The sequence below is a fragment of the Hippocampus zosterae genome, chromosome 15 (assembly GCF_025434085.1).
Source record: "Hippocampus zosterae strain Florida chromosome 15, ASM2543408v3, whole genome shotgun sequence".
Lineage (NCBI taxonomy): Eukaryota > Metazoa > Chordata > Actinopteri > Syngnathiformes > Syngnathidae > Hippocampus > Hippocampus zosterae.
Window position 1 is genome coordinate 8406759 of NC_067465.1, and position 10713 is coordinate 8417471.

The 10713-nt window shown below is 43.0% G+C and overlaps 2 protein-coding genes across 2 annotated transcripts in view; one reads left to right on the forward strand and one right to left on the reverse strand.

The window, feature by feature from the left end:
- Positions 1-7203, reverse strand: part of pif1 (PIF1 5'-to-3' DNA helicase homolog (S. cerevisiae)) — an 89380-nt gene extending 82177 nt beyond the window's left edge. The window contains exon 1 of the mRNA XM_052088691.1: positions 7098-7203. The gene's annotated coding sequence lies outside the window, so the exon portion shown is untranslated. The remainder of the gene's footprint in view (positions 1-7097) is intronic.
- ptger4c (prostaglandin E receptor 4 (subtype EP4) c) lies at positions 4349-10686 on the forward strand. Its single transcript, XM_052088695.1, has 2 exons — positions 4349-5422; positions 7611-10686. The coding sequence occupies exons 1-2, from the start codon at positions 4574-4576 to the stop codon at positions 8190-8192; spliced, it is 1431 nt and encodes a 476-aa protein (XP_051944655.1). The 5' UTR covers positions 4349-4573; the 3' UTR covers positions 8193-10686.
- Positions 10687-10713: the final 27 nt, after the last annotated feature.

Here is a 10713-nt window from a genome sequence, read left to right on the forward strand (position 1 = left end):
TCTGCCACACAACAAATGACTATCTTGCTATTAGTAAGTGGATGTGTGCCTATAATGAAAACATCCTCACAATGGAGCCGTTTACATTTGTAATGCCTGCCACCCTGTGCAGAAGGGGACATGTCAAATGTGAGTAACTGAAGCTCGGGAAAGATGACCGATGCTGTATGCCTTCCGATGGTTCTTGGTTTGTTGCTCTAAGACAATATTGAAGCAAAATTTGATCAGGAATCCCCACGGATCGCATGAGACAGCTTCGATGACGTCCGCGCAGGTAACGGCGAGCCAAGGATTCCTCATTAAGACTCAGCTGAGGCTGGACATGAGTCCCTCCGATGTGTACAGAGAGAGAGAGAGAGAGAACTTTACACTGCGGCCATCAGTACCACTGACGCCTCTGGGTTACTAGAGCAGAGAGAGCAGACCCAAATTTCACAAACACTCCACGGAGGGATTCTCTGGGCCTCTTCTTTGTCCGTCATAACTGGGGAGGAATCCACTTAGGCAGACAGAGACGGAGAACCTCCGCCACCACCACCGTCTTCCATCAGACAGAGCCTTCCTCCGTTTCATATGACAAATTCTTTCATTTCCACAGATTCGATTTTGAGTTTCACACTGCTGTAGTTCCCAGGTGTGTGTGTGTGTGTGTGTGTGTGTGCGCACTTTATTTCTATATCCAGGTGCAGTGTAGGTTATAGAACAATGCTCACAGGCTTTTGTTTTTTATTCTCTGTGAAGATTACTGCTGCACTGAGAAGCCAAGAGAGGAGCTGAATCTCAAGTACAAGTTCTGTCTATCTTGTGCTGCCCCCAGGTGGCTAAGGAAAAAACGTCAGACTGAGCAGCAGAATGTGCATTGGGGTAAGAAAGTGTGGCAAAAACTGTTTTGTCTCTTTGATTCTATTTCATGTCATAAACGTAGCTCATTCCCGACATGCAAAGATCTTAGAAAAGACTAGATGCATCTCTCCAACATGCTTCCTTGACACCAATTACCACTTTCCTATGTCCAGAGTCCAGGCAAAAATGCAAATGTAGGGGACAAATAAAGATAATTCAAAAGGGGTGTACTAAAGCAAGATACAAAACTAACAATAATGTCAATATTTTTAGCTCGACTCAAGTCTTGAAAGGAATACTGCAGTCCAGGATGTGAATCCACCGCACCGTGTTAATGGATTTGCAATCAGAAGTTCAATAAATGCTAAACAAATACAATTCGGCATTCATCACTGATGTTAATCGCTATGGCAACAGATAGTTTTAAGAGGGTGGATGGAGCACTGAACTACGGCATATACAAAACCTCCCATTAGCGTTATTCTCTTTGCGTGGTCTCAAGGGGGAAACAAAATCAGACTCCGAGGCTCATTTCCCTGATGTACCTGTATGGACGGGATGCTGTGTTACACACACTCATTAACCGCATTGGTCCTCGTGTTGCCAGAATCTAACGATGGACACACAAAGAAAGAACACACTATGGCTAGTTAGGTAGACCAACAGGGAAGCTAATGACAGCATCGCAATATCATTATTTCGCCAAGACAGTACTTTTGAAGGACATCTACCTACTATGCGCCGTGTAGGTTGAATTTCATTCATGATCGGTGGCCCAATCCTAAACCAAAACTATTTTCTAAGTAGAACCAAAACTTTTTTTTTTTGCTTTGCTAACAGAGAAAAAAGTCGTAGGTTTCCGGAAAGCTAGCCAACGACCAATTTGTTGTTTTCAACTATAGGAAATATTAGGAAATGAATTCCAATCAGGGTCAAGTGAATTCAGAGTTTTGTTTTTGAAGGCATTACTTGTTTGCAGAAGACGTGCAAAGGCTGAGTGACACATTTGGGCCACACAGAGTCGAGCTTTCCTGACTATATAACCTCACTATGAACCAGGGATGGCCAACTTAAATGCTGCACTTCCTAACAAGATGTTTGAAAAAATATGTGCAAAAGTTCAAAATAAGTGTTGTTCATATTTTTCTTTTTTTTAAGAATCGATTTTTCAATGGATGTATAAAATACCCTCTATTCTAACCATAAAAACAATGGGTTTGAAGGAAACGACAAAAGAACGACAGTGTATTTTTGCGTCGGCCGGTGTTCCTTCCAGTGTCAACTATTTGGAGTCTCTATATTCAGTTAGAATTCTCTCTCCTTTTATTACTTATAATTTTATCAGTGGTTTTATTGTTCTCGTTTTGATTGTAAGGTGTCCTTAAGTGTTTTGAATGGCGCTTATAATTGAAATGTATAATTGTATAATTATTATTATTAAAAGAAACTCACATAAAGTGCAAGTATGTTTGTCCCCCATATCATTCCAAATCCAGAAAAAAATATTGCGCAGTATAAGACTTAAGTATAATAAAGCAATGTCCGCCATCTAGCGGTGATATGTGAAATTGCAACTTACAATTACAGGGGAACCCCTCATTGCCATTTTTGTGTTTTTTGGTGTCTGTCAGTCAATTTTGGTGACTGGAGGCCTCAAGCCGATATATATTCACAGCAAATCTAATAATAGCTAAGAGCATAATTTCCCATGTAATTTTTCAACAGCGTGCTACCAAATCAATTTAAAAAATAATACACCAAGATACTCACTAAAAATTGCTTATTGCAAATGTTGAAATTGTGCACCATGTTACATGTACTTTTTAAAATACGATCAAACATACCGGTAATTTGTAGGTATAAAACCAGATCTCATTTTTGCTCAACTATTATATGTTGAATGTTTAATGTGTCTATGAAGCGGTATTCAGCGCAAGATGTTATACACCCACTGCAATAACAATCAACATGATGGGCAAGATGCTGCAAAATCAAAACACAAACATGCACCAAAAAAAAAGATAATAAATCACTCCACATGCCAGAAAAGCTCTATTATGCAGCAAATTTCAGGCTTTTGTTTTCATTCACTTCAATCGTTACACTTGGGTGAATACAAAATGTCACACTCCTTTATCAGTCAGACAGCCTCATGTGCAATTGTTCTTTCTCCACATTTTAGCACAGATTTAATCTCTCGTTTCAAACCTTTAATCTATTTTCATGTGAAAATGTACATTTTCCATGTCTTCAAGTACTTTGAAGAAGTCTTCAAAGGCAAACTTTCAATTTGCAACTGACTTGATTGCAATGCAAGATTATAATAACAATAATCACCATCTTTATCATCATCACAGGCAGTTTATTATCTTCGTTCATGAGGTCAAATTCAGTCGATTTAAGTTTACGTGAGTATAGTCACAGTGCCTTGATTCAACAATCTGCTTGAGCTGTTGAGTTTTATTTATTTATAATAAAGTCTGAGTTATGAGTATTTAATGATGACTAATTTGTTTTAAGAGCGAGCCAGCGTTTGGAGCTGACCTTGGTGCTGACAGCCACTCCTCTCAGGACAAAATAGGGTTCTATCCATCCAAACCGAATCATTAGGATTTAAGTGAGATGGCAATGGATGACTAGACGGGTGAAGGTAGAAGGGGGAGTTTGCGCCCTTGTGGAAGGGGAGAGCGGGAGCGTTTGCTATCCAATGGAAGCAGCTGCCCTTGTTCCTTTTTAATTCAGCGCAGAGAGGGGTGGGCGGTCGGCATGGGAAAAAGACTCGATGGGGTGCAAAGTACATTTAAAAGCTACTGCTGTCTGAACCAGGCTTCGACACAGTTGGAGGGTTCAAAGTAGAAAAGAGAAATTATTTGAGGATCAGCGACTGACAACTGGTTTTGGAAACAATGCAAGGACCGGTTAAATCCGTGGCGAGAGTCTGCAGTGCACACACAAGGCTGAAACTAAAATTCAACTGTACCACAATTTAGACCGGCTTTTGGCTGTTCTAAATTCTACTCTACTTTTGGCTGCCGCTGATCAACCCATATTGTTTTGTGTTTTTTTTTTGTTCTTGTAAAGTGTCATTGGGTGTCTTGAAAGGAACTTATAAATAAAATGTATTATTATTATCATTATTTTTTGTCATCAAATCGTCAGGTGCGCCAGAGGTGGAAACCAAAATGCCGTTTGTCTGCAGGAATGCGCCGCGAGGAGCAACACCGTCTATCAAATTCCCAAATAAAAATGAAGAGGCGGCCATTTTGAAGCGTGACAACATAAGCGAGTACTGCAACAAGACTGCAGCTCTGCTTACCTTTTAGCTTTGACATGATAGCAGCTTCCCGCCCCCCTCATGCGTTTATCATCATTTATCCTCAAGTGATCAAGTCATTGCCCCTCTGCCCCCTTGAGATAAATGCTTTGCACTTAATGATTTGACTCTGCGAGTAAAAATGAGATCCACGGGGAGCGGACGGCGTTCGCATGCAGCCGTGCACGCACGTCACAGTCCTGACATCAGCACCGAGCTTAAATACCCGCACACAGAGTAGGAGCGTGTACACACAAGCAAGCGCACCTCCATGCGGGATAAAAACACTTGAAGTGAGCAGCAAGTCGCACCCGATGCTCTTTCTGATCTTTGTTGCTTGCTTTGTTTTGGGATGATCAAAAGTAAAAACTCTTTCGGCCGTTTGCTGTTGTTGTCGTTATGGTTTATTTTTCCTAAATGATGATCAACGACACCGCGGCGTTGGACGCAAACGGTTCGGAGTCGGCTCTCTCTCTGGGGCACAACCACAGCGCGTTCCCCACGCTGAGGCTCGAATCCCGGTCACTGGTCACCTCGGCCACCATGTTCGCCGTGGGCGTCCTGGGGAACGTGATCGCCATCGTGGTCCTGTGCGTGTCCAAGAAGGAGCAGAAGGAGACTACTTTTTACACGCTGGTGTGCGGCATGGCCATCACGGACCTCCTCGGGACGTGTTTCACCAGCCCGGTGGTGATCGCCACCTACGTGGCCGGCCGGTGGCCCGGCGGAGCGCTTCTTTGTCACTTCTTCTCCTTCTCCATGCTCTTCTTTGGCTCGGCCGGCATGTCCATCCTGTGCGCCATGGCCGTGGAGCGATACCTGGCCATTAATCACGCTTACTTCTACTCCCAGCACATAGACAGGACCATGGCGCGTTTCGCCCTCCTCGCGGTCTACCTGGCCAACATGGTCCTGTGCGTCATGCCCAGTTTCGGCTTCGGGCAGCATGTTCGACACTTCCCGGGAACTTGGTGCTTTCTCGACTGGAGGGCGACGGATCCTCTGGGTGCCTGCTACTCGTTCTTGTACGGCGGGGTGATGCTGCTGCTCATCGCCGTCACGGTGCTGTGCAACTTGGCCGTGTGCAAGTCGCTGGTGGGCATGAACCAGAGGACCGGGATCGTTCGAGCCGAGCCGTGCGAGCAGGGCGGCTCCCGAAGACGCTTCCCACGGTTCCAGTCGGTGTCCTCGGCGGCGGAGATTCAAATGTTCTGGCTGCTCGTTTTTATGACGATCGTTTTCCTGGTGTGTTCCATCCCTCTAGTGGTAAGAATCAGTTGTTTCCTAACACTTTCGATGTATTTTTCACAATAGTAAAATGGGAGTCTACAGCAGTGCTCGCTTAACCTTTATTGAGTCAATTAAGGAACCCATTTGACATTAGAATAATCCCACGGCAGGCAACAAAATGTCAGGGACAAAAGGTTAAGGAATGATGATCTCGTCTTTATTTACTCAGTCTGAAATCTAGACATGTTCACTTGAACACAATGCTGCCATTTCGCATGAAGTTATTCGGTTGGATGGCAACAAGTGGCTACACAAGTCAATGGAACCTGCTGCCATCTAGTGGAAGAATAGCCTACTTACGTCGCAAATGGATAAAAGAGTTCATAGATATTTGTAGTTAACTTCGGACAATAAGAAATGACGAGTGGATAATTTCGTGCCAGTATCACCGATAACCTCCTTCTTTTTGGGGATCACATAATCTGTTATAACTGAGACCTGTGGTGTGTTCAACGAGAATGGGAAATATGGGAGATGGCTTACATACTGTCATGATTCGGTTTAGGGACCAACAGGTGGCGCTGTAGGGCTCCCCCCCGGCAGCTGCACACCTGTTGGTCATAGGTAATTAGGGCCTTAAAAGGACGCCCAGCCCAAGCACTCAGTGTCGGGTCATTGTTTGCTCTTGGCTTCTGTCATGTTTGTTACAGTCATGTTTAGTTCATTGTCATTTTTTAGCTTCAGTCCGGTTTTGGTCATGTTTTTAGTTTCTGCCATAGTGTTTGTTTGTTACTTTGGATTCGTTTTGTTTTCATGACTTTGTTTAGGATTTGGTTTTCTGTGTTTTATCAATACACTTCTTCAAATACACCCTGCTCCTGCCTGCTTTTTGGGGTCCACCACGCAACGTGACGGATACTATTGAAGAAAAAAGTAACCACACACATCAATGTTACAGACTCCTTTTCTGGGAGATTTCAATTCAACTGGTGACATTACACATCCATCCATTGATTCATCCATCAGACAGGATATTTCATTCATAAATTAGTGAACAGCAGGCAGAAAACCCTCAGATCATTGTATTATTAATATATATTTTTTAATGATCCTACTGGGCAACACAACACAATCGGGGCTGGTTAGCAGTCATCTGTGCACACATCACAGCACAGATGTGCTCCCACCATATCAAGACTCTGGTATGCGCCGACTGCACCGAATTTAAAGGGGCTTTGATTAGGCATGAAGTCAGCTGTGACCACTCCCACAGCGGCACAGCCTTCCCTCTCACAGCCAAGCTGGGACAAACAATGAATCCAACCCACCTTTCGACAGCGATGATCGCGTCAACGACCTGCTCCCCCTAGCACCGTTAGTCGGTCATTATTAAGCCGTGCCAAAGTGTAATTGGCAGTCCGTAAGGTCATATACATCATATTTGAACTGCACTTCCGTCATCGCTTCAGTCAGTAAATTTCACTGGTTCGCCAGTCCGTCAATCGTCAGTCCATCATGGTTCAACTGACGAAAAATCCAATTGAATTGAAATGGTCAACTATATATCAGTGTATCTCCATCATAAGGTGGCAACCCAAAGAGCTTTAGAAAGCTTCACAATCTGCCAGTGTAATGTATTACAGCTGCTGGTAGTGGCTGCCTGTCCCTAAAACACCGAAAAAGTTTTCATTTCAAGTTTTAAATGGCTTACCTTAATCCGAGACCGGTGTTACATTATTGTAGACAAAGGTACAGTCCTGGTGGATCAATGTGCCTCGTAAATCATTGAGGAAACTGAACCCAAGTTTCCATGACTGTCAGTTCTTCTTCTTCTTCTTCTTATTTTATTGAAGTATTAGTTGTTTGGTGCATACCGCCACCTACTGTACAGGAAGCACAAAGCTTTTCCATATATAGTCAATCTAGTATATATTCCATTAACAAAGTAGTTGTCCGTTAATGACAGATTGAAAGGTTCGTCGGTAGGCTACTTGACCATTTTCGTGAGGATGACATTGCCGGTTGAAAACCCAATTCCGTCAGTCATTTTCTCGTCATTATTCAACAACGTGGGCGTCCTTCGCAGGTTCATCAGGGTTGATGGAATGCACATCTCCGCCTTTAAATTTACACAACACTCCATTTTCAAAATAAGTTAAGATGGTACTTGTATATTTTTGGATGTGTGTACCCTGTTCATGATGTCTTTCTCTTTGTGTCTCAGGTGAGAATATTCGTGAATCAGCTTTACGACCCTGCTTATATTTCCGCCGGAGGGAAGCCCGACTACCGCAGCGACCTGTTGGCCATTCGCTTCGCCTCCTTCAACCCCATTTTGGACCCCTGGGTGTACATCCTGTGCCGGAAAAACCTGCTTTTGAAGGGCTGCGGGAAGTTGAAGCGGGCAGTGACCCGTGTGAAAGAAAGCAGCGGAGAACATCTCGGTTGGGTCGGAGGTCAGGACTCCCCTCCGTCTTTCAACACAAACGACACCACCTACTCGTCGATACGCCGGAAAGATGCGGGGCAGCGAGCGGCCACCGAGGAAAAGCCTTCCTTCACCCACTTGGCCATGAGACACGCCTGGGACTACGACACAGCTCGAGTCAACTTCCACCCGTTCAGCGTGGAAGCAAGTGCGATACCTAAAGACGAAAACAAAGTTGAGGCTGATGCAAAGCAGCAGCAGAGCGATTCGGCGGAGGCCTCACCGGGACAGCCCACTTGTGCGCATGTCAGGACAGGCGAGATGGTCACGTGCACGTTTAGCACCCCGAGTTCCTGTCAGTCGGTCAAATACCTCTAAGGCAGTGTTTCTCATGCCTTTACTGAACCAAGGCATTTATTTTAAATTTTGGAGAAAAAAATGTCACGACACATCCAGCCATTATGATGATCTCATCTCATTTTGCATGATTGGCAAAATGTGGATATGCGTTATGTATCGGCGGAGATTTATATGCCACTGTATGTTGCTGCCATTGACAGATAAACAATGATATATTATTTGGAGTAAATACAAAGTTAAAGTGGAACATTTTTCACAGCACTTCTGATCTCTGATGACGCTCTGAGCCATGGCACAGGGGTTGGGAATCACTCCTATCATAAATGTATGATGAACTCATTCACTCCCAAAGACGTTTTTAAACGTCTTTTCAGACTTGGTCCAGAATTGGCCGGTACTGAATGAGTTAATAATAATGGATCTTTTGCAGCCTGCATAAAGAGACCATTCAAGGGACACGTTATTCCTTAACCTTGCACAGGAATGATATCCAAGACAGAAGATTTACAAAAAAAAGACAAAACGTCTCGAGTAATCTGAATAATAATGCTCAGTTTTGATCAACACTGCCTCATAGTGACAGGGCTTTCAAATAGTTTGCTTACGTTACTAAGATGAGAAGAGCAAGCTATTGACACACATCCCAGTACAAAAAAAGTGCAATTTCGCAACAATATTAATCAGCATATTTGTTTTTATATTGGTGTTCAAATATGAGGATTATGATCTTGTGAAAGTGGAATTTTTGAGAGGCAGCACATGATTTGTATTAGTGAATGTGAATGTTTTTCCTCATGGTTTGGAAGAGAGGCTAGCGCTTCTCAGTGAGCCAACAATACATTTATTCCATGTGACAAATATTTACTGTTTTTAATACAGCTTTTATGTCGAATCTATTTCGAATGAGTTTTAAAAAGTATGCAAACAATGCACTTGTTTGATTCTAAGTGGAGAACATTTTTTTCCACATTGGCATGTTAATTATAAATCATTATGACAGCCTCTCTAATAACCGTGATAGGAGAAAACTACCAACCGTCCGACAGCATGAAAAGTGGATCCATGCCTGGACGTCCTTCAGTCCCTCTTACAAACTTGGACACTGTGAAAGCGGTGTGGGTCCCGAAAAAAAACACATTTTAACCTCTGTGCCAATTTCCCAGCAAGGAAATGTGTGCAAACAAACATTTTTTATACCCAATGGGTACAAACGAAACTTAACATGTACTGTATCGATTTGTGTGACGTTTGTGTCTCAACACAATGCATGATGGTGTCGCGATGTACTTTTTCCAACGACGTGCTGCTAACCTTCTCCGTGCCATAGAAAACTGATGCAGGGAGGGACGACTGAATGTAAACAATTCATCGAAGTCTTGTTGTGTTTTTTTAATCCCACTTTTAATGTTTTAATAAATTCTAAAAGAAAGAAAAAAAGCTTACTACATGACGTGATGTTGAATGTGTGTAAAGAATTAAAACGACGGTGATGTGCTAACGTTCAGAAAACGTTTTTCAACTTGTTATGAAGTTCCGAATCGGCCAGCAGGGGGTGCTACAACACAAAAAGATAATTCTGGAGAGACGAGTATTTGAAGGACAAAAGACCACATCATCAAAATAGTTGATAAAACATGTGCGTAAAACGATTAGGGAGATGTGTGGGTGAAATGGAGCCTATCCCAGATGACACTTTGGATTGGTCGCCAGGCGACAAACCACTATTCACGTTCACATTCACCTCTATGGACAACGGAGAGCGTGGAGAAAGCCTGAAAACACCCACAAAGCAGGCCGTGGGTAGATTAAACTGACATGGCAACACAATGAGGCTGAAATTTGATTGGATGAAAAAAATGTACATACAAAAAACAAATGTACATACCCAGACTGGAAGAAGAGCAGCAGGCGAAACGCTATGAAATGTAGAGAACCGACTGTTGGAAAGAGATCATTAGTATTTCATGGAACAAATATGACAATTTCGGTTGTCACTCCAGTTCACTCTGACGGGTCAAGAGTTGTGGTTGCACTGTAATAACGCAGATAACGCATTAGTCACTGAGATTAGGTGTGCTGTGTTCTGTGTACATACAATCCATTAAGAGACTGAAGTGTATACATGAAGTTAAAATTCCGTCGTCGTCGGTGACTCAGCGTTCTGTTCAATCAATCATCGGGCAGTGTGTGTGAGGTACTTTTAAGCAAGGATATTTATTATGCACACAATGTCATTTCACTAGACGTCGGTTTCGTGGTGAAGTTTTTCACCGAGGTGTTGTTTTCACAAAAACAAATCCAGAAGTGAGCCCTTGGCATCGGCTACATGGTCCGACTTTTTTTTTTTTTTTTTTTGAGGAGTTGGACTGCTCTGAAAAGAGATTCGGCACCTTCATGAAGTATGTACATTGTGAATTGGGGTTTGGGGGGGAACAGAAATAATACGAAAACTGACGTTTGGCAATAAATAGATATACATCTACGATACAGAGTGGAATAAAACAGCTCTCATACGAAGCTATAATAAATAAATAATTTA